The following is a 24,301-nucleotide window of genomic DNA, read 5'->3' on the forward strand; positions in this document are numbered from 1 at the left end:
CCAGGATGCCGTTGGCCTTCTTGGCCACCTGGACACATTGCTGGCTCATGTTGAGCCGGTTGTCAACCAACTCCTGCCAGGTGCTGGGCAGCTCTCCAGCCACTCCTCCCCAAGCCTGTAGCCAGGGGTTGTTGTGACCAAAGTGCAGGACCTGGCACTTGGCCTTGCTGAACCTCATACAATTGGCCCTTGCCCATTGATCCAACCTGTCCAGATCCCTCTGTGGAGCCTCCCTACCATCAAGCAGATCAATGCTGCTGCCCATCGTGCTGTTATCTGCAAACTTACTGAGAGTGCATTGGATACCCTCATTTAGTTCATTGATATCTTTATCAATTGAACACAACTGGCCCCAACACTGAGCCCTGGGGAACACCACTTGTGACCGGCTGCCAATTGGATGTAAATCCATTCACCACCACTCTCTGGGCCAAGACATCCATCCACCCAGGAAAGCATGCGCCCATCTAAGCTATGAGCAGCCCGTTCCTCCAGGAAGATGCTGTGGGAAAGGATGTCAAAGGCTTTACTAAAGTCCAGGTAAATCCTGTCCACAGTATACCGCTTTGAGCCTGAGAATTTGTTTTAAATATTTTTATTTTGAAAGAGTTTACTTGCAAATGAAATGAAAAAAGCTTTGAATGAATCTGCAGATATTATGGATGAAATACTGGAAAGATCTGGGCACATTTTTCTCATTTTGCCCTCTTATCGCCTATCCTCTGTTGCAGGATGAGTGAAAGGGATAAGCTTTCCAGCATTTCCAAAGGGAAAAGATGACTTCTTCATTCAGGACTTGGATGATAATAGAGAGAGTCATGTTTTACTGTCAGCCCTTACAGACAGTAGGGTAAAATCAGATGAAGGCTCTTTCTCTGAAAGGCTGAGGTGCTAAAGCTGAAGTTGGAGAGTCAGGCTGAAAAGGAAGACTGGACAAAGAAAGAATGTTTGAAATGAAAAAGTGAAATATTACTTTGTCAAATAAAACAGCAAGTGGTAGCGCTCTGTTTTCCAGAGTGCTCCGCATTCAAATCTGTGCCTTCCAGGTGCTGTTCCCAGTCTCTGCACATTCTCACGTATGTACCCAGATTCAATCTGGCTTACTGCTATATGGGAAAGGAGAGAAAGAACGACAGAGTTGCTGCCTAGCCAGCCAGTTCATTACTGCTGCAAGTACATGGGGAGTTCTAGTTGTTCACCCTTGTTCATTGGCTGAAAATAAATACCAGTCTTTTGGTGTGTTAAACAGTAGAATAATAAGTCTTGTCCTTTTTAAAGGTTAAGAAAATGTAAATGAAAATCCCTACTTTGATGTTTATTTATACCATGGTATGACAAAGTTGATTTATGTGAAACACAAATTAAAATATGTATGGGAAAATAGTTGCTTTTCAAATTGGAGCTGTGAAAATAGTCATATAGTAGAAGCTAGATGGACAAGAGGGATTGTTTTGTATCTGATTAACCCTTCTGTTGTAATTCTTCATCCTGTATTTCAATTTTACCTGTGTGTTACACAGATCTGAGCTCACTGTATATTAGTCACGTGCAGTGGCATTGTAAATGAGCTGGAGTATGCTCTGATTTTCATCTTAGTCACCAAGGTCTACGTGTGTGATACGTGCTGCATGACTTTCAAGAGCAGCAACCTCATGCTTTGCTGAGTAAAAAACTGGTTATGTGGCCAATGCCAAAGAGTCGTGGTCAGTGGAGGTGAAAGTCGGTGGAGTTAAATCCAGTTGACGGCCGGTCACGAGGTGTGTCCCCCAGGGCTCAGCACTGGGCCCAGTCCCGTTTAGCATTTTCGTCAACGATTTGGACAAGTGGATTAAGTGCTCCCTTAGTAAATTTGCAGATGACACCAAGCTGGGTGGAAGTGTTGATCTGCTTGAAAGCAGAGAGGCTCTACGGAGGGATCTAGACAGGCTGGATCACTGGGCCAAGGCCCATTGCATGAGTTTCGGTAAGGCCAAATGCTGGATCCTGCACTTACAAGAACCCCCAGCAGTGCTACAGGCTTGGGGAGGAGTGGCTGGAGAGCTGCCAGGCAGAGAGGGACCTGGGGGTGTTGAGGAACAGCCGGCTGAACATGAGTCAGCAGTGTGCCCAGGTGGCCAAGAAGACCAACGACGCCCTGGCCTGTATCAGGAATGGTGTTCTCAGCAGGAGCAGGGAGGTGATCACGCCCCTGTACTCGGCTTTGGTGAGGCCTCACCTTGAGTCCTGTGTCCAGTTTTGGGCCCCTCACTACAAGAGGGACACTGAGGTGCTGGAGAAGGTACAGAGATGGGCTGCCAAGCTGGTAAAGGATTTGACGCATGTATCGTATGAGGAACAGCTGAGGGGTCTGGGGCCGTTTAGCCTGCAGAAGAGGAGACTGACGGGAGACCTTTCTCTCTATAGTTACCTGAAAGGAGGTTGTAGCAAGGTGGATGTTGATCTGTTCTCCCTCCTGGTGAGTGATAGGACAAGGGGAAATGGCTTTAAGTTGCACTGAGGGAGGTTCAGGTTAGATATTAGGAAGAATTTCTCTACTGAAAGGGTTGTCGGGTGTTGGAACAGGCTGCCCAGGGAGCAGAAATGGGAGATGCTGTGTTGAGGGCCATGGTTTCGTGGTGTTGATAGGACTAGCACAAAGGTTGGACTTGATGATCTTGAAGGTCTCTTCCAACCGAAACTCTTCGATGTTTCCATGATTTGCTTCCTTATTGTTTCTAGAGCATTTTTTCTAGTTTTCCTACTTACCCTGTTAATTTTGCTTAATTAAAAGACCTTAACACCCAGCAGTATTTGGAAATCCCAAACTGACACTCTGTAGAACTGTCTTTGCCAGCAGGATTTGGTTAATGTCACGGTAGAGTGACACTTGAAGCCAACTTGACCCTTGGACAGGCAACAGCCAGCCTTCAGCACTTGGAAGATTTGCATCCTACACTTGTGTACAGGGTTTCTTTGTTTCCCTAGAAACCAAGTGCCCTGTAGTGTCAGTCAGTTAAGAGGTGACATATTACTGTAGTGAAATAACAGGCTAAATTCTGAATTACAAAGCTGAAAATGCAGTTAGAGACTAAAAGCACAAGTAATAAGGAAATGCAAATGTGAAATGCACCGTCATGTATCTCAGGTACTTGAGATCGAGAGATGGTTTGGGTTTTTTTCTGAAGTTTTTGAAGCCATGGGGCCTGAAGCTCCAGCAAACGGCTTCATGTTTTATTTCTTTGAATGTTGGTACATTTTAGTCTTAGTTTAACTGCTTTTTGCCTGTGAGGTATGATTTATCCTTTCAGGAGTATAAAGAACTCTTTTCACTGAATTCTAACTGCTTCTTTAAAAGGAATTTAGTTTCTTGAAACAATGTGTGCTCTAATATTGCGCGTTGGTCTATAAACAATGAAAATACAATACAATAGCAATTGATAGTTGGTAGACTTGATTCACATTTCAGTGAATTCTCTGGCCTCATAAATTGTTAAATTAATGTGGAAATTGAGAGAACTAAAAGTCTCCTGGATCTTTGCTCCGAGGTTTGACTGTTTTAGAACTAGCAAGTAGGATATAGTGTAAACTCTCCTAGAGCACTGCTAGAAAGGATCTGTGTAATTGTAATTTTATGTAAATCTTTTTGTAAAGGTTTATGTTCCTCGTTCAGGGTTGATGTCTGGTTAAATTCTTCTGTTTAGACTCTGCATTCTGTAGCTGCACAACGCCGTAAATGACAGTAAGTGAGTAAGAGTACAGAATTAATTTTGATGAAAACAGAATGCTCCAGAGTTGAGTTTTTATTCAGTCAAATGAAGATTTTCAAAATATTTATTCTGAACAAGAGGAGCTTCCCTGAATGTCTCCACCTGGTAGGATGCGGTGCACGGAGGAGGAGTGCAGTGCTGGCTGGATGAGCACAAGTGGGACTTTCTGAATTGCTGTTTGAAATGTTTCCCTCTAGGAATGTTACAGAGTGGGATTAATGGGATTAGGTCTAGTTTTCCCTTGCTGCTTGAGGTGTAAGAGGAAGCAGTTGCTCATTCCCGAGAAGTGTAAATACAGAACATGTTGTTGGCTGGAGGTCCTTAGACCTTCTAGGACATTTTCCCATAAGCTCTTAGGGCAATGTTAACATCAGGTTAAGAGAGCACTTGAACCATGTCATCTTTTCAGAGAGAGAGCCGAGAGACACTTGACTGCCCGAGAGGTGGTAGGACAGTGCGTGTGTGTTATTTGTTCCTCTCAGCTGCTTCCTGTATTCCTTTTTAACACTTCCTCTGTCCAAAAGCAGTATAGCATTTCCTCAGGAAGGTCCTTCCAGAATTTTCAGCTGCTAAATTGCACAAGTGGCAAACTATAAGTCTTTGTCCAAAACGTGAATACCCTCATGTATCTTCTTTTATTAATACCTTTTTTGTTTCAGGCTTGTCTAACTGGGTAGTATAATTATGCTACTGCCTTTAGGAATAATATGGTGAATAGCTGTAACAGGCATGAATGCGTTTAGGGGAGTTACACTGTATGGCAGGCATTGCTTATTCATTTATATTCTGTAGGAGAACCTGTTTTATTCAGAGCTCTTGGAAAACATTCGTAGAAACTTGTAGGGAATTAGGACAGCTGGTCTAGCAGACTCTGGAGTCTGCAACGCAGCCGGCTGACTGGCGTTCCCAGTGCCAACTGGCTCAGTAGCAAGTAGAGATGACAACTGTGATTTTGGCTTAGGAAACCCTGTATATATAGAAGATGACTTGATGACAGGCAAGACTCAATAAATCTGGTGACATAATTGAACTCTGTTAACCAGTTGGTCAGTTGAGATTAAACATCGCCCTATGTTTTCAGTTACAAATTCATTATTTTGTTCCTGGGTTATTTTTTTTTTCCTTCAATGCAAGAACTTAGTATCTTCCCTTCATTTAGTATCTTCTTTTAGAATGTCTGTCAGGACATTATTTTAACAGATGATTGAATTAGATTTCAGGTACTGTATGTCATTGCTGATCTTTAGTCACTGTCAAATTTTAAATGAAATGTCATCTGGAAGTAAGTCATATGTAAGGCTACAAGAGTTTGCCTCTACATCTGTCAGTAGACTTTGTGAATAATCAGATTTCCTGAGAGGCTGTGAATTTCTCACTTCATTGACTGATTCTTTGCTTTTTAGTACAAAAATAGAGAAAGAGAAAAAAGAGCATGCTAAGCTGCATGGGATGATCCGTACGGAAATAAGTGGAGCTGAAATTGCAGAAGAGATGGAGAAAGAAAGAAGATTCTTCCAATTACAGATGTGTGAGGTAAGATTCAGCATGAAATTCATATTGTTCTGTTAATATTTTTAGGAAGATTTTGAAAAACACAATTGTTTTACAGCAATTGTGATATTAAAGGGAAATGCCAAGTTATTAGTGGACTCTCTTTCCTAGACCACATTTTTTTTATGCTTATGTGCTAACTTTGCAGGGAATTTAGATCTTTTCTAATTTCACTTGATGAGTGGATTACAGAATAATGCAAAGCTCAATTAAACAATAAGAGATGATAATAAATAAGCCTTTACATTTCTACTTCAGTATAAGTTATTTTAAGCCGTAGCTCATTCTCTGAATTGTTCCATACACGGACAGCTGTTGTGTTATTATGAGGAGAGACTCCAGTCTAGCACACTGTAGGGCTGGCGCTAAAAAAAAAAAGCTGCTGAGGATGGAATCCAGTTGTCTTTCAAGACATTTCAGAATGTTTCTACTTCAAAATCTTGGTGATTTTGCAGTGTGCTAAATCCAGTAGGAATACTTTTTCTTCAGTTCGGTTAAGAGCATGTCCTGTTCCATGGTTGGTAGAGTTGCAGTGTTTGTTCTTTCTATGCATTAACCCAAAAATATGCCGCAGGTGTTTCTTCTGTTTTTACTATAATAATTAGAGGTAATTTGACTCATATGCCAGCAAAGCTTAACAGCAGTTGTCCTGAGTACTTATTCTGGTAACTGCATGCACTGATAGTTTGTGAAGAAACTTCACATTCCTGTATGGAGTTGGACTATAAGTGTTTGAAACTGATGAAGGGATTTGAGTCTCCGATAAATATATGGATGTTGCCAGCTAATTGCCCATCTGTATCCTTCCTGGGAAACAAGCAGGAACAGATGCTTCTCTCTTCCTGTGTCACAGTGAAGGAGGAATTCATTTAGTCAGTTGTTGCGATAATGAAATGCGGGGTGAAGTGTGTGAAATTCAATGAAGTTACCTTAAATGCTGTTTCTTCTGATTTTGGGGAAAAGAGGTTTATACTTGGTTACCTCTGAATAGTCATAAAAGAGGATTTTGTTTTGGTTTTCATAGTAAATCAGAAGCGTGACATAGCGAAGTTGTATCCTAAGTACAGGCTAGTTCTCTTTTGATTGTGAGAGTGAACTGAATACCAGATGTCTAGAGCTCGATTTTAAATTAATAGAAGCTGAAGAGATGATTCTTCTAACTAAAGACTATCCAGTGCACGTTTCTGCATTAGTTATCTGTTCACCTGAACCAGCATATAAAAAGCTGCAACACTGAAAAGCTGGCACGTGGATACTGCTTTATTTTAGTGGATTTGAAACGTTTAGGGTGAACTGCGGGAAGGAGGGAACGAGATGCATTAGATCATTGCTAAGAAGACATTCATTAGTTTACTTGGAGGTCACTGTCTAAGCAAAGGTTAAAAATTGTCGTCATTTAATGGACAGTTAAGGACTCCTGTAAAAGTTTGGTCAATCTTAGTTCTGCTTGCAAGGCTGACATCTTTTGTGCTGTGGCATTCAGGGAAAATGGACTTTGATTGTGTCTAATGGAAAAGGACACTAATTACACTTCTTTTAGCTTGACAGGAGATTTTAAAAATCTCCTGCTAAACTGTAATTTGCTGTAATTGCCGTGCAGAAGGAATTGGTAGAGAAAATTATAAAATCAGAAGGCAGGTTTAAAAATAGCTAAAATAATCCCTTGCTTTTTTGAGTAAACCTTTTTCTTCCTTAGTGACATCTATTTAGCAATGAATGTAACAACTAATGAGATATATACCTAGATGGCTGCTAATATTAGGAATGGATTCCTAAATTCATGAAACAAACCCTTTTATGCTTTTTTTAACACAGGCTTCCATTGGGAGTCGTGAAGGATGTTTTAACAATCTGAACTAATCAAATTGCTTTTGTGTGATTAACCCTTGAAGTCCATATTTGGTGCATTGGCTTTTAGGTCTTGTAAATCTGCAACTGCTAACACTAGCTGAAATATAACTGAAAATAAAATGTTGAAAAAAATACCATAGCAGTAATAATTTCTCCTGTGAATTACTATTTTAACAGTACCTGCTGAAAGTCAATGAAATCAAGATTAAAAAAGGAGTGGACTTGCTTCAGAACTTGATCAAGTATTTTCATGCTCAGTGCAAGTATGTTTTAAGTTTTCTTTATATCTACACAGTAACTGGAGTAATGCTTTGTTTTTAACATTTGACATAATCATAACACTTTTCAGGATTTTTCAAAATAAATCTAAGGTTCAACTGTTCTCTCTGGTGTCTTCTGACAAACTGCTTTTGTCGTAGATTAGTCACTGCTTTTTTTACTGGCTTCCAAAACACGTAATGAGGTTGAGCTAGACTCTCAGAATATAACTGTCTGTTCTAAAGGGGTGCCACACAACAGTTTGGCATATTTCGTAAAGTACTCTTGAAACAGAGCTATTAGTTTGATCTATTAGTTAGTGGTCCATTAGTTTTGACGGACTTTTTTGAGCGAATCTAGCAATGATCTAAATTAATTCTGCGCTCAAGAAAAATAAATAGCATAAGCAGCGGGATGGAACTGTATTGAAAGAATAATTCTTTTTCTTATTAATTGGAGGACTCAGTAATAAACCACGAAGCGCTCATTAGAGTGATGTACATTTTTATGGCAATTTTACAGATCAATAACACAGCAATAAAGTCATAGCTATAAACTTAAAGGAGACACTGTTAACCTGTTAAAATCAGTAAGTTTTCAACTTAGAGTCTGCATCTCTAGGTTTTTCCCTGTAAAACTGTGCATCAGATGTGAAATTATTTGGCTCCAAGATGTCGCAATTATTTTATATCTATTAGAGCTTTTGCTGGTCTACAAATGAATCTTACTTGTTCTGGGCCTTCAAAAAGTGAGATGAGAACCTGTATTTCAGGTGAGAATGAGGAAAACCTATGTGATGGTGGATTGTGGCAGTTCTGAATCTAATTGGGGATTTTGCATGTTAGAATAAGCTATGATGGAAATAAAGAGGTGGATCAGTCAAAGATGCATAAAAAATAAATGTTTAGTGTTTTGAAGTTTATCATGTGGCATAATAACATGCACGTCTTCCTTTGGCAACTTTTTAAACAGAAAAGACAGAAGTTTAATAACAGTTGGCTTTTTGTTTTTCTTTTCAAGTTTCTTTCAGGATGGGTTAAAAGCGGTTGAAAGCCTCAAGCCTTCAATTGAGACACTCTCGACAGATCTTTATACAGTGAGTAGCAACCTTTTGCATGTGTTGTAAACTTTGCTTTTTATGGAAGAACTGTGGTTATTTTTGTTGAGGTTGACTTGACTCTTAGTAGTCAGCATTTGAAGGTTTTGAGTATATTTTTGAGTAAAATGTTGTTTTAGTATCGTATCCATAAGTCTTAGTTTAAGTTCAGGACTCCAGTTTAGAAAATGTTAGAAAAACAGCCTTTGCCCTAAAATGTTTACTGACTAATTGAAAAGTGACGTACGGTTTCAAATTGAACAAAAGGAAGCAAGAACAGTGTGAGGCCATATCAAAATCTTAACCCAGCAACATCCTGGCCATTGTCAAGTTTTCTGAAGGTACAAAAGAAAATAAACTGATCATGTTACCTTTTCTCTCTGTGTTTTCATTCTTGCTGGGCATTTCTCAGATAAATGAACCAATTAAATAGCAAGTTTGGAAGAACTGCATTGAGAGGAAACAATAATGTTAATTTTATCTCGTATTTTCCTTCCTTCAAGATTAAACAAGCACAAGATGAGGAAAGAAGACAATTAACACAGCTTAGAGATATTTTAAAATCTGCACTCCAGGTTGATCAGAAAGAGGTGAGCATATGAGGTGGTTTAACTTTGGAATACTCATTTTAAGCACTTCTAATGTAATGTTAGTATTTGGAATATAGTTGTTTTAACTTTTATTAGCCATCTGATTTCTTTTGTTTATTCATCTTTGTTTTGATATTGATATTGAATGTTACTGACAAAGACATGGTTTTTTGTTTGTTTTTAAAAGTAATTCCCACTAAAAATATACAAGACTTACTGCAAAATTTCTTTTTGTTACCGATATTGCAAAATACTTAAAATGGCACGCTGTCTGTGAGCTAACAGGCAGTGGTACCTATGTTGCTCAAACTGAAGATGGAAGAACTTTGGCGGTATTGATCTTATGTCACAGTAATATTCCAAAATGTATAAAGATTACGTAAAACTGAACTTCAGATCGAAAAACATCTCTTGGGATCATCTGCAAAAATGACAATGAATTTGCTGCTCTGCTGCAAGGTGCAAGTTTTCAAAAGCGCAAGAGCTGCATTAGTTTGGCAATCTAAGAAATAAGTATTTTTTTGAGTTTTGCTTATGATTGCCATTAGACTTAAAGAATTGTGAAGTAGGTGGTGTTTTGGTTTTTTTTGCAAGCTCTGACCATGGAAGCAAGCATCTTTTGTATAATCTAATCCTAAATATTGGGTCTACTTTTGTTTCAGATTGCTTGTGCTTCCTCTTCGTATAAATAAATGCCAGCCAGCTTCCTTTGTGTGGCTGCTGGGCCAGGAGTAAGTGATGCACGAGCATCCTCCCCCCTTTTTCACATTTTCTTTCTGAGAAGGGAGCACAATGAAATAGTTTAGTCTGTAGAGCTCAGACTTCCTCGATCTTTTCTGGGTTTGCTTTCCTCTTCCCATAAAGGCTGTGGTGACTCCGAGCTCTTACTGGTGGCCAGATGATGGCTGTTGAGCAACCTAGCCTGGTGGCAGATGTCCCTGCCCCTGGCCCAGGGCTTGGAACTAGATGATCTTCCAAGGTCCCTTCCAACCCAGAGGGTGCTGTTACTCTCTGACTTGCTGACAGACCTTCGAACAGTCTTCAGCGCTCTGTGCCTTGAGGTGCTCCTTGTTACCACGTGATACAATGACAGTCGTGTACAAAGTCCTGCACAATTTGCAGGCGCTTTCGTAGGTCCTGCCTGGTCTTCAAGACTCCTTGAAGGGTGAATTTGTTCAAAACTTCCAAATTTGAGCGCTGTGGGATGAAAGACTAATGATCCTTGTGGAAATGGTGATTACTGGCTTCCTATTTTGTTCGGGCCTTTGTTCAAGAGAGGTGATAGAAGCAGTTGGGTTTTACGGCTGCTGGTTTTATGCTGCTTGGGTTTTATGGCTGCGTCTCTATATTTACCCATTTATCAGTGATACTGATACTAAATATATATGGAAGATATGAGCTCACATCTTTTCACAGACTGGAAAGTGTAGTAGTTTGCATAAATTTATTACTTTTACTGGTTTTGTTGCATTTAAAAATAGAAGTGTAAAAAGTGCTTTATTCATTATTAATTCTGCAAATTTAGATATAGATGCTTACCTGCAGGGCATGAGTACTGTAATTATTTTTAAAGGTTTTTGAAAACATCAATTAATCAGTGGGATGCCAAACACTCCTGGTATAATTTACTGTATGATCCATTAATATTATTCTTATTGCACTGTAATTTCCTTTACTATAACTGATTTCTTTTTCCTTCCTGAAATGCATTTACATTTTGTGACCGAAGTCTAGGAGAGTAAGTGTTACTATGTTTTAATGAAAATAGTTGGCATGATTTCCGTTCAGATTTCAAGAAACTGGATTTTTCCTCTGAGCTTTTATCTGTTGGTATGAAAAGACTGGTTCTTTTTTTTATCCTCTTCTGTTTGTTGTATTACAAAGAAAAATGAAATTATTGGATTATTCTTGGGAAGGAAAAGTACTGTAAGACAAATTGGTGATTTCCTTTGCACTCTCTTTTGGGAATTAAATCCAGTTGCTTGATTTGATGTTCTTGCAAGATTTTGAAGTTATGTATATTTATAATTAAAATGGACTTCATGTATGAAATAATAGAACTTTGACAAATATTATTTCTCTTGTGTTTAAAAAAAAACAAACAACCCACTTATAGTGAACCTTATTTTGTTGTGCCTGTATGTATAGTTTCCTCCTACAAAGAACATCTTCAAACCTGGTTTGTATTGAAACTTTTTTTAAAATGTCATTTTGTGTACACCTCTATAATTTTTAATTTTTAAAATTTTATTTTTCAAACTGTAGAGCTCCTACAAATTTCATGGTCAACCTTAGAGTCGTATTGCCTTCCTTTCTGTTTCCCATGTCCTCTCTGAACGTAGCCTTATTGTAATGTTTAGATTTGCTTCTGCTTCTTGTACGTGTTTCGTAGAACCTATGATCTATTTCAGCTGCTGCGAAATAGGTTAAATTTTGTGTTTCGTGACGAAAATTACAGTAGCTGTGCTATAGGTGAGGCTGCCTGCAGGGGCTTCTGGCAGATACATGTGTTGGAGCCTCTGTGAGTATGTAATAGGTAAGGGATGGATCTCTGAAACAACCTCTTGGCAATGATCCTGCAGATGCAAGAGAAGCTCAGGCTCTTGGGAGAGCTGTAAGGGCCTTTTTGCAGCTTTATGCACTGAAGTGATTTAGACAGTCTAAAGTCCTCCTCCATGGGAGCCGTGGGAGAGGCCAGAATTCACCATGTGTAAGTTTAAACATGTTGTGTGAAAAGTTCTGTCCTTTTCATATAGTGAGGCTGATAAATAGGGCTTACTAGTAGTCATAGAATATCTTTACAAAATACTGTTTTTACGTTTCATTCATTTTAGCTATGCTATTCAGCTTGATTTAGAAGTCACTCTGTCTTTATAAGACTTTGGAAAAATTAATTTCAGACTTACATGCTGTCAGCGATGTGATTAACTATAAATGCGCTGCAATGAAATGACTCACCTTTTTTTTTTCTTTACATACCTATCTGCGTTCCAAGCTGATAAAGTGGACAAAGTTCAGTTTCTTAGGCTTGTGTACTTCAGTCCATTCTGATCTTGTCACGTTCAAGAAATATTTAAAATGACAGTACTTTGTGCTAGGGATGTCCTGTACCCTGCAGTGATCCGTTTCCTCCTGTAGGTAACATGCGTTGCTCCTCCTCCTCTCACAAGTCCATTGAGTCTGACCCTGTTCTCTGTGATTTGCACTCCAGTTATGTGCATTTTGCAAACCAGAAATGAGGGAAGATCCTTTGGGATCTTTTCCATATGGAAAAGGCATGCTGAAATAGCCCGGAAGGATGTTACTTGTGACATGGTGGTTTGTGGTATGGCATCCCGTCTGTGAGGAGCTCGAGCAAAATCATGAACTTGCGTGTCAGAGAGCTGTGGGAAACCACCATCTGCCACTCAGGTCGGACACTGTCCATTTGTACGTGGCCTGAACCGAGGATTTAAAATTGAAAGTCTCCATACTTTGCCCTGAAGTTCTTTTCATGAAATAGTATTAAATTTTTTAAAGATACTGCTTGTAGTAATGAATGTGTGGAAATACACGTCAGCTACAGCAACTTCCTCTCTGGTTGAAGCGAGGCAGGAAGCCTGTATGACTGGCTTTCCAGTTTGGCCAAGCACTGCAGCTGAGCGTAAACAACAGCTGAAGGGAGGTAGCTGAACTGCAGCACAAAATTATGCTTGAGAAGTAGCAGCACAATCTTAAGTAGTAGGAATTGTGCTATGGACAAGTGTTGGAGGTCATCTGAAATCTTTATGTGATTGAGGATGTGGAGAACTGAAATTAATTTCCTGTAAGGCCTCTAATCTTCTTGGGAATGGAGTTCCTTTGCTGACTAATGGGACACAGATCAAGGCATCGGTAGGACACAATAGGCAGCATCAGAGCAGATTTCCTTCAGAAGTCAGCAAATGTATGCATGCAGCAGTTCTGAACGAGTGACGAGAATTCTTTTTAAATGTCGTTCTGTTTTTACATTGGACCGCCAGAGTGCAAAACCAAACAATTCTGTGTAAGGAGGCTGGAGGGGAACGATAGATGGACTGGCTTCAATCTGAAGGGGTGCTTTTTCAGGCGTGGACACTTCAGTGGTTGTTTTAGAGTGCCTTTAAGAGCCTCATATGAGCATTGCAGCTATCTGATGTGACTCCCTAGATCACTAGCTGAGACATAGGGAGGCAGGCATGGGTTGCTTCTGCTGCCGAGAAGTGCTGCAGCCTGCCTTGAGCTCACCTCATGGTTCTCAGGACCGCTGAGCTCCAGCACTGTATTCAGGATGAGCCTGAACTCCTGGAGTTTGGAGGTGTGCAGTGCACTCAACAGGGGCGAAGGGGCCAGCTCTGTCCCTGTCACCATATTTTGGACCTGTCATGTGTTGCCACTACTGCTGAGGAGGACCCTGAACAGCTTTGGCTGCATTGGTATTTTTGGTAGCAAAATGTGCTGCTGGAGTTTGCAAAGGAGCGGCGTTCCATCAGAGCTGGCATTCTCTGGGGAAAAGCACAGTCTGGGTGTGTTCTTGACTTTCCTTTGACTTTTTCCCCCTGCTTGTATCCAGAGATGTCTTATATTTACTCTAATAAGGTGTATGAAGCTAATTGTAATTAGGGAGAAACGATTCTTCGTAATGCATACTTTTTAGATCACTGTGTATTTTATTTTATCATGTGTATCCTCTGAAAACCAGAAATTACATCTCTTGTGATTGCATTCCTAGTGTATGTGAGACATTATCTTAACTTCTTAGCAAAAGAAGTTTTTTTTTTTCAAATTAGTGAGTTTATTTCTTAATAGCTTTTAAGTTTTTGCTTAGAGTAGCTCAGATAGTCATTTAAGAGCTCCTTTTGTGTGGGTTTCCTCACTGTACTTGTATTATCTGCGGTATATATATAACAAGGCCAAGTGCTGGGTCCTACCCTTGGGTCACAACAAGCCCAGGCAGCGCTACAGACGTGGGAAGGAGTGACTGGAGACCTGCCCAGAGGAAAAGAACCTGGGCCTTGGTCAGCAGCCGGCTGAACATGAGCCAGCAGTGTGCCCCGGTGGCCAAAAAGGCCAACGGCATCCTGGCCTGTGTCGGGAATAGTGTGGCCAGCAGGACCAGGGAAGGGATTGTCCCCCAGTCCTCAGCACTGGTGAGGCCACACCTCGAAACCCGTATTCAGTTTTGGGTGCCACAGTATAAGGACATTGAGGTGCTGGAGCATGTCCAGAGAAGGGCAACGAAGCTGGTGAAAAGTCTAGAGAAACAAGTCTTATGTGGAGTGGCTGAGGGGTCCAGGATTGTTTAATCTGGAGACGAGGAGGCTGAGAGGAGGCCTCTCTGCTCTCTACAGCTCCCTGATCAAAGGAGGTTGTAAAGAGGTGGGTGGTGGCCTCTTCTCCCGAGTTACTAGTGATAGGACAAGAGGAAGTGGCCTCAAGTTGCTCCAGGGGAGGTTTAGATTGGATATTAGGAAAAAATTCTGCATGGAAAGGGTTGTTAAGCGTTGGAACAGGCTGCCCAAGGAAGTGATGGAGTAACCATCTGTGGAGGTGTTCGGAAAACACGTAGACGTGGCACTTCAGGATGTAGTTTTGTGGTCATGGTAGTGTTGGGTTGACGGTGGAACTCAATGATTTTAAAGGTCTTTTCCAACCATTTTAATTCTATGTAACAGGTATGTATTATGTCAGTAGAGAAAAGATAGAAGAAAAGAAAACAATAAATATTATGAGTATTAATCATTGTCCCTGCACACATTAAAAAGTCCACTGTGCTATGTTACTGGTGCTATGACATCAGATTCCTCTTTATCAGGTTCTTATTTTTCAAAAAGTGGAACTCTTACAGTAGTGGATCCTTCCTCTGGACAGTTCTGAGAGCAGTGAGAAGGGTCACTGCTGTCTCCGAGTTCTACTTTGTTCAAGATGTTTTCATTTAATTTATTCTTCTTGTGGAAAGAACTTTCCAGTTTTCCTTTATGCCTCTTGAACTACTTTACAGAAAATACCTTGACTCAGTTTCCACAAGGGAAAAACACTTCTTCGGGTTTATGTATGTAACATTTTTGCAATGAAAGGGTGCACTAGGAATTGCAGGTAATGATAATCTTTAGTGTTTGTGCACTGAAGTGTTGACATGAGTTGGAAAGCCCCCTACTCAGTTACTTTTTGGGTTAAAACCCACATGTATTAAACCTAATAGTAAAGCTAAATAAAAACAATCAAGAGGATTTTGGCAGGTGCTGATAACGGCTGCTTCTCAAATAGCTTTTGTGCCCTCTGAAAAAAGGAACAGCTCATGTTCTCTCACTGAGGAGGAAATACGCGCTTCATTTGGCGTGTAGGATTAGAGCAGGATGGAAAGGCTCTGAAGCTCGTTAATAGGGGGGATATTTTGCTCGGAAGTGTGGAATGCGTTACAAATTGCTGTTCTGTGTATTGCAGGATTCTCAGATTCGTCAGAGTACGACTTATAGTTTACATCAGCCTCAGGGAAACAAGGAACATGGCACTGAACGCAACGGCAGTCTGTACAAGAAAAGTGATGGGTAAGTACTGCTGGATTTTGCTGGGAGAAAAAAAAGCCCTAAGAGCTGAAGCAATGTAATACTAAATATATTAAAAAGTGAGTAACTTTATCTTTTCCTCCCTCCTTTAAACCAGAATCAGAAAAGTGTGGCAGAAAAGGAAGTGCTCGGTTAAAAATGGCTTTCTTACAATTTCCCATGGTACAGTAAGTATTTGTTTACAGCATTCTATGTACATGGTTGCTAATACAAAAAGCAAACTATGCTGCTCTATATTTATAATTTGGATTAGCTAGATTCCTGGTGCAGTGTTTGGAATATGATGGATACGTTTTCTTGCGGCAGTCTTTCACAAAAATATCGAGACATACACATTACCTAAAAATACAGCTGTTTTAATGTTCATGAGTTTTAATGGGAAAAATAAATGTCTTTTTTAATGACTCAGTTTTTGTAAACTGTTCATATTTTACTGGACTATCTAAAATAAAAATTCTTTTTTTTTGAAAGATATCACGATGTGTTAATCCATCTTTTAGATATGGGTTAAACAACTTTTTATATTTACAAGACAAAACAAGCGAATGCTGAATCTCTTTTCACTGCCAGGTTTGCTGCTATATGGTAATCTGTTACAAAGGTAGCTTTCCTGGGGAGTAGCTGTTGGGGAAAATCAACTCTGAAGGCAACTTCTAACCCTCTATTTCTTGTCATTCTGTTAGAAGTCCCTCTTACTTTGCTACTAATATTTGAAATGCATTACCAAACTTCTGATAAGCGTTACTTAAGTATTAAAACTTCCTACTTCCATGTTTGGGACCTGTTACACCTGGCTTTGAACTCAACTGGTTTTGCTTTCCCATAACTATTCTTTTTCTATATTGCTTTCTCCAAACTTTCAAGAAGTTTCTTGAAGCAAAAATCACCTTGGTAACAGTATTTCCCATTCTTGGTCTACTGAACAGTCCTATTTCTTGATCCTGTTATGAACTGTTGTGTTCTTCATCCTGTTATGCCTGTTGCTATGACTACAAGTTGACCCTGGTGGCAGAAAGAATCAATCTCTCGTTTGTGCGTCTACCCGCAAGCTGTTGCCTTCCGAATCGACAACCAGGAGTTAAGGAGGAGCGCAAAACTGCGCCTGCAAAGCAAGGTTGTTACTGTGGCCTTGGAATTGTCCCCCAGTTTATCTCTGTTCTTAACTGCCTCTTCGTCAGAGCAAAGCCTGTGGGTGTTGCTCTACAGGTGTCTCCGTGTACTGTAAATGCGCTTGGCACTGGGCACGCTGTCGTAGCACCAGTAGAGGTGTGAGTAGGGCAGCTCAGAGCTGGCCCAGGAGACAAAAGCCACTTGTGGAGCAGGGTTTTAAAACTTTCAGACGCAAGCACAGTTTCCAAGTCTATCGGGATGCTGTTGTTCTTCTCTTTTCGTAAGCTGTCTACCAGATGGTCTAACATTTTTGGAAGCAGTAAGTTCCCACTTAAATCGGTGGAACTGTATAGCTGGAAATCAATTGCTAAGGTGTATTCTTAAATGTGGCTTCAGATACGTAGGTGTCACAGGTTTGGTCTTGATCTTTTTATATGACAGGATTAGAAGAGTGTCTTCTTGTTTTAAAATACACTCATAAAAAGTGCTTTACTTATTTGCTCACTTTTCGCTTATATATTGATGGCAGTTTCCAGTAAAAATTTAATGCTTGTTTCATAGATGTTGAAATGGGTAGAAATGATTTCTGTTTGTTAAGTATTTTCTGGGCTCCTCTGAATGTCTTCTGAAGCGACAACGCAGGTTTCCAAGCTTTCTCAGTGTTGATACCTACTGCGCTCTAAAACACGAGGCGCCATTCCCTCTTCTCAGCTGTTCATCAAAATGAACCATCTCTCAGAAATCCACTTGTCAGTTTTGTTTGCTTGATCAAGTACGTATCTGTGAATGCTTTTCCTTTAAAGGCCAAGTGTTCTTTATGGATTTTTGTTCTTCTGTTGTGCATCCTTTCTTTATGAAGGACGATTTTTTCAGTTAGTTTCTAAAACAACTGTCTTCAGTGAGTTGCAGATGCTGTGTTCTAATTTAAACTTGCCTGCTCAGTGCTGTCACGATACAGATGGGGAGAATGTGGTCGGTGCTTTTGTCAGTGACCCAGCTGTGACGCTGAATGTGCATTGACGTACATGCTGAAGTTACAGTTTTAAACAACTGAAAACTTCAAAGAAATTAACATTCATAAAGGAACATGCTTTTATTAGCAGTTGGAAATCTTCTGACATCTACCTGACTGCAGTTGAACACATATGGATGAGAAAACAATGTTAGAAGCAGATTGAACCATGTAACTAAGAATTCCTAAGTGATTTCTGATCAAGAAGTCATAAGGGAAAAAACCTAAATGTGAGAAACCTCAGATTCCTCAAAGATGAGTTGTATTTAAGGAGCTTAAATGAAATTTGCTGTTTGTGTGCAACAAAGGAGTGTAAGAAAGGCTCAATATCAAGGAATCATTTTTTGTTACTTTTTTCTTTACTGTTGGAGGCTTTAAGCTACCATTACAATTGCCAAGACATTCAGAAGGGAAAACAATCACATTTAATCTTTTGATTCTTAAGTAAATCACTGTGATGTCCATAAAAAATGCACGATAGAATCAGCCAACAGTCTGTTAAGGAAGCGGACATGTTTACTCGTGCCTTTTGCAAAAATCAGTGCTGTATCCTGGCACTTGGTACTTTTTTAGAAGCCCAGCTTTGTGATTCCTGCATTTACTGTTTGTTGCCAGGACAGACAGTCAGTTTTAATGGATAGAGGATTGCCATTTCTGCAGGAAGGAACTGTTTCTGTGGGAAGGAACTGCTGAAGTCTCCGCGGATGGCATTGAAGGGTGGCAGCTCATCTTTTCAGGGTGTTGGTGTGTTCACGTGGCTGCCCAGGAGTCCAGCCGTAGACTGAAATTTAGTTACCTAATCGGAGACTCAAGCAGGAAAGTGGAGCTCGGAAGTTTCAGACAAATAATGGGACAGCAGTCGCACATTTGTGGCCCAGCGTGTGGTTCAGGTTGCCACAGCTGTTTCTTTGGGCTCTTGGATCCTGATACACAGTTCTTAGGCTGCATTCTCCTATCCAGAGAGACAATTTCTGTGTATATCGGTCCTTGAGACCTCTCGGAGCATTTCAGTGGATGCATTTACAACTTTGTAAGTTGTACAAAACTAGTTAGGCCCTGAATGTGCTTCAGATCCACAGTTCTGGGGCACGTGGATTATTTCTTAACCTGAATTTGCTTGCATTTTTGCATTCTCATAGAGCTTGTGGGAAAGGTACATATGAACGTCTAGTGATTTGTTTACCAAATTTTGGGGGTTTGTTTGGGGTTTTTTTTTGTATTTTCATTATAGGCAGCTTCTGGACACTTTTTGGACAAACAGTTACATTAAGTATGTAAACATTGGAAACTGTAAGGATGTGGATATTAAGTATATTTAAGTGTAACTGAGAAAATGGGCCCAAGCTGGTATTTTCAAGATGCTTTCTTGCATGCTTCTAGTTACAAAGGACTCTTGTTGATAGGCTAAAATAATGAGAACTGTATGCGCTTTTACTACTAAAAAGAATGTCTGGAATTTGAAAAGCCATTTACTAGGCAGAGAATACAATGTGAGTGTCAACTAATTGTCATCTTGCTGCCTCTAGAACCTCTCTTGGGTACAATTTGTTTTACGTTGCCCAGCAAGTGACCTGCAGGTTTGTTGTTTCAAAGTCTGTGTGACTTTATGTCTGTGGCTTCTGTTGGGAAAAGCATGAGCAAGCTGTTTTTCAAGGACACCATGCTGCCTTTTTTTTTTTTTTTTTTTTTTTTTTGTAAACAGGAAAAAAGTACGTAATTGTTTCCTTCTTAAGTTTCTCTATGGCTTTGCTTTTTTACTGGTCTTCAGATGTAATGATGTTGTTCTCTTTTATCACATTGTTTCAAGGAAACCTGAACTCTTCAGACTTGTTCTCCCTTCTTTCTTGAATGAAATATTTTCATCAATAAATTTAGAAGAGACCAAGATCTATGTGCATTAGTATTCATTGCAAGTTAATTACGTTATGTGTTATTTCAGCTTCATTTGATGATAGTTCTTGTTTAAATTATCAAGTCTTGTTTTAGCAACTTGATGGACTCAAATTGTTAGAATGCAACAATAAGTGTGATAAAGTGTTTATGTATATTGCGATCTTTATAATAGCACTTTCCTAGTGATGTAAATTATCATTTTTCAGATATTGTTGCGTAGAGCAGAGTCTCTGTAGTTAAATCTACTTTCTGATTTAATTCTTCTATGAGTGAAACTAGTTATCTGTTGTAGCAAGTGCAAGCTGCTCCTCAAGTCCAGGTTGCTAACCTGATGCCTTTCTAGGTCCTGCTTCAGGTCTGTAGGACAGGATGATAAAGAGAAGGGAGAGATGAGTGCCCAGATGCTGTTTGAAAAATCTTTGTAGCCTTTATGGGTTTTTTTCCAAATGAAATTTGCTTGTGCATTTTGCTTTTGGGAAAACATCACCACTTCTTATTCAATGAGGAACTGAAACAGCTGAGAGGAACTTGACTAGAAAATTTGCAGCATTATAGAATTTATTTTCACTGCATTTTTTAGTAATGGACTACCTGTTTAGTTTTGCGTACGTTTGTTGTGAGACTTCGCTGTGCAAACTACTTTTCTGTCAATGTGTATCTTTATGGTTTTAAAAATTGAACATTTGTTCTAAACCTAGTTATCTAGTTTCTCTTAAAACACATTAGCAGGAGTCAAATTATTTAAATATTGAAAACTTAGACAACTGATTTTTTTAAACCAAATGTCTAAATGTTAGAGGACTAAAGTTACAAAAAACTAATCTGACTCTGTCATACCTGATTCCCTCAGATAAGTGTTACTGGTAAGGTGCTCAGAGTAATGACAATTAATGGGATTTTACCCCTCTCCCCTTTCAGAATTCTAGTGTCTGTCCAGTTATCAGTGAACAAAAGAGCCAAATACAAGAAAAATGTAGATTACAAACCGCAATGCGGAAGAAATCATAAATCAAAACTTGAGTACCTTAATAATTACAGTCATGGCCATTTGTCAAGTCTTTTTGGCCACTGGGATGTTATGGTACGTTTTTGGGCTGCAGGGCTCAGTCAATATCAATATACTAAAATGTGTGTGTTCTATCTTCAAACAGGCTAACCGACCTCCAGCAAAGCTCAATCTGTTAACCTGCCAAGTGAAAACAAACCCAGAGGAGAAAAAATGTTTTGACCTCATATCACGTAGGTTTGTTGTTTAGGTCTTTTTACTTGCAGCTAATATCAAAGAGTTTTGTGTTATTTCTGTAAACGTCTCAATAACCTGGTTAAACGTTTTTGTAGTTGTAGAACGCTTCCCTTTACAAAATGCCCTTCCTATCACAATGTACCGTTTCACTTATTTTAGAATAATGCAACTAAGTCTACCAGTCTTTTTGGAAAAACGCTTGTTTTTAAAGCTGTCTTTACACCTTCTTTCTAGACATTTTGTCCTACTTTACAACAAAGTAACACTATTTTTGCCGTGACATAACTCTTTACATTGAAAATGTTATAGCTGTTTGTCTTGAAAAGTTTTAATTTTAGTGCAGGATCAACAGAAGATTTTAAACCATGGCAAAACTTAAAATATAATGTAGTGGTTGCTATGCAACTGTAAAGGAAATACTGAAAACTTCTTTAGTTTTTGTTTTGAATTAAAGGTAGAGAAAGAGTCTACATATTAAAACCACCAAAACTGAATAAATTTGGGACCTGAACGGGATGATACAAAATTGTATAGTAGAATGTTTCCTTTGTTTTCTCGCTGGGACATTTTGGTATTGTATTTGTAGTCTTACTAAAAACAGGTTACGAAAATAGGTATCTCAGATTATTTGGGGAGAAGAATGTAAATCTGTTCCTCATTTGTTTGGTCTATAGAGTTCTTTTGTATTTGTAAATGTAAGATACGTTAATAGACTAGTACTCAAGTATGCAATATACAGCTTTTCCTTATCTGCACAAGCAAGTGGTTGTCCCTGTTTACTTTTACACTTTCTAAATGCTGACCGTGCCGTGTTTTGCCCAGTAGCACCTTATCACAACATCATAGTTTGTCCCAATCTGACAAGGAATAACTGGCCCCTTAGCCTTCTCCAGATCACTTTTTCACTTTATTTTACTATAAAATTTTAAAACATTCCTTGTTTTTTAAAAACAAGGAATTTGCCGTGTTATGGGAAGATAAAGTCTCTTAATCTTTATCTAGCACTTTCCTTTGTCTTTCCCTGTTTGAAACTCTTTTAATACCTCTTTCTTGAATATTTTTCAAACTTTAGGAATTGTCAGCCTAGAAGATCTTTCTGACAGTAGCTTTACCTCTGTTCTTCTCACCAACTATTTTATTTTTAACTCCAGCTCCGTCATTAAACTGTATCATATCTCATTTTTTGTATAGATTTAAAACGTATTATGATTTTTCTTTAGTAGTACACTATGATAACAGTGCTTAGAATTGCAAAAGTAGTGGTAAAGGGAAAATTTTCGACTTGATTTAATTGAAACAGCTTGAGGCTTATTCTGACTGTGGTTCGGACATTGTGTCTGGCAAATTTGTTTTGCCATTTTTGATTGCTGTGGTTTTAAGAGCTTGCTTGGAAACTTTATATCTTTCTTACATACACGGATGAACTCAAACACAGACTGTGTCTTTTGCTCACACGCACCACCCTGCCCTAGGAGAACTTTAGACTTGTGATTACTGAGTTTATTTGTAGAACGTGGAAAAGTGACTCTGCTCCTCTGCTGCTGATGTGATAGAAGCACGGCGCTGAAGGAAATAGTTTCTTTTTAAAGAGCAACGAGCCACTTTGTGTAAACAGAGGCGTAAACATAGGTGAACTCTAGGTAGTGCTCATAGTAGTATTGGATTGACAGTGAGACTTGATCTTAGAGGTCTTTTCCAACCTTAATGATTCTAGAAAGAGTGAAACTTGCTAAAAAGGCTTTTTGCCTGTTGACACTCCAGTGATGAGACTAGAGACCTCGGGAGTCATACATCGATTAGTTTTAGATTTTTCTGAATTACTTCTGCAAAATCAGTTTTTTCAACCGTTTTTTTTAATCAGTATGTGAATTATTTGTTGTGCAGACGACAGAACGTATCACTTTCAAGCAGAGGATGAGCAAGAATGTCAAATGTGAGTTACTTTGCTAATTTTATTTTTCATACTAGTGTTCTGCTGAGACATTACTTTGAACTTTAGAAGTGCCGAAACATCTAATAGCAAAATATTGCTGGCATTTTAGATGGACATCTGTGCTACAAAACAGCAAAGAGGAAGCTTTAAATAATGCATTCAAAGGAGATGATAACACAGGAGAAAATAATATTGTCCAGGAACTGACAAAAGAAATTATATCTGAAGTCCAGAGGATGACTGGAAATGACGTGTGTTGTGACTGTGGAGCACAAGGTAACTAAATTAAGCATATTTCTGGCTGGTAAAATTCTGTTTCATGAGAGTATTTAAGGTGATGTTATATGCTTTCACTTTTACTTCTTATCTTGCAAAGATTATACACATAGTAGAGTATGCTAGCAATTTAATTGCACTACTTCAGTAAGATTGATTTGCTCTGTGCATGTTGTGGGGAGAGAAGTTACTAAGAAGCTTATTTTTCTCCCATGTATTTCTCTAATTGTAACCTTTACTTCTATAAATCAATTGAACTTATTTTATTAGCTCATATTTTACGTAAGATTTAGGTAAAAGTAGCCAGCAGTAAGATCCTTGAAAAATTTCCCTAGTAAACTTTTTGGACATTGTGTTTTTTTTTTCTTTTTTTTCTTTTTTTTTTCTTTTTGTATTAGACATTGAGAGTGAGCCAGGGAATATGTCCAAGACTGTGCTCATTTAGAAGAGAATGCACCTGCTGACTATGGTTTGCAGTGTTGGTTTTGCTGATCAATGAATTTCTAATTTAACTCTTTTGAGATTGTTTTTTAAGTGCTGCTATTTCCTGTGTTCCTTTATGTTACAGAGGCATGGCAGGACCTAGGGGTTTTTGATCTGAAACTGTAACTGTGTGCACCTTAGAAATCAATAGCAACTTCCAGCAATGGATATGGTATAAAGCTGTAGGAAGAGTCAATCCTGCTGTCTTTAAAGGAGAGGATTCTAAATAGCTACTACTGAACTTTGTCAAATAAATGAATTTCTAAGCTGGCTGAATCTTCAGAAATTAATTATTTGCCTGAAAGATGAGGAAATGTTATAGCAAGACAACAAAATACCAGGAGAAAAGACAAGCAAGGGTAATGAGAGGGATGAGCCTCGGTGTCTTTGCAATAGTTGAGTGGTGCTATATGTGTACTCCAGAATCACTGCTGCTTCACTTAGTCTACGGTCTGTTCTTGAAAGACAAAAAACCCCACCCCTAGGCGTTGTTGTTTTAGTTTGAACTGCACTTTTACCCTGCAGTGGAGAATGTGACACCATTACACTGGTGGTGGCAAAATGCACTTCCTGGAAGCCGTGTGGAGAGTGACAAACTGGACTGTTTGAGGAGCTCTCTTGGAAAGCAGTGTCCTTTACTAAAAAATAATAATTAAAAAAAAAAAGTTTGCATCTTCACTTCTTTCGCACTGAGAA

The 24,301-nt window shown here is 39.1% G+C and overlaps 1 protein-coding gene across 1 annotated transcript in view; it reads left to right on the forward strand.

Moving 5' to 3' along the window:
- The window catches only part of ASAP2 (ArfGAP with SH3 domain, ankyrin repeat and PH domain 2), a 93,357-nt gene that overhangs the window by 45,643 nt on the left and 23,413 nt on the right, over positions 1-24,301 (forward strand). The window contains 9 exon segments of the mRNA XM_009874207.1: positions 5,150-5,279; positions 7,326-7,411; positions 8,427-8,502; positions 9,006-9,092; positions 15,534-15,637; positions 15,753-15,822; positions 20,822-20,909; positions 22,798-22,846; positions 22,956-23,122. Of these exon segments, the coding sequence (XP_009872509.1) occupies positions 5,150-5,279; positions 7,326-7,411; positions 8,427-8,502; positions 9,006-9,092; positions 15,534-15,637; positions 15,753-15,822; positions 20,822-20,909; positions 22,798-22,846; positions 22,956-23,122 (857 nt within the window).

Source organism: Apaloderma vittatum, unplaced genomic scaffold (genome assembly GCF_000703405.1).
Source record: "Apaloderma vittatum isolate BGI_N311 unplaced genomic scaffold, ASM70340v1 scaffold2388, whole genome shotgun sequence".
Taxonomy (NCBI): domain Eukaryota; kingdom Metazoa; phylum Chordata; class Aves; order Trogoniformes; family Trogonidae; genus Apaloderma; species Apaloderma vittatum.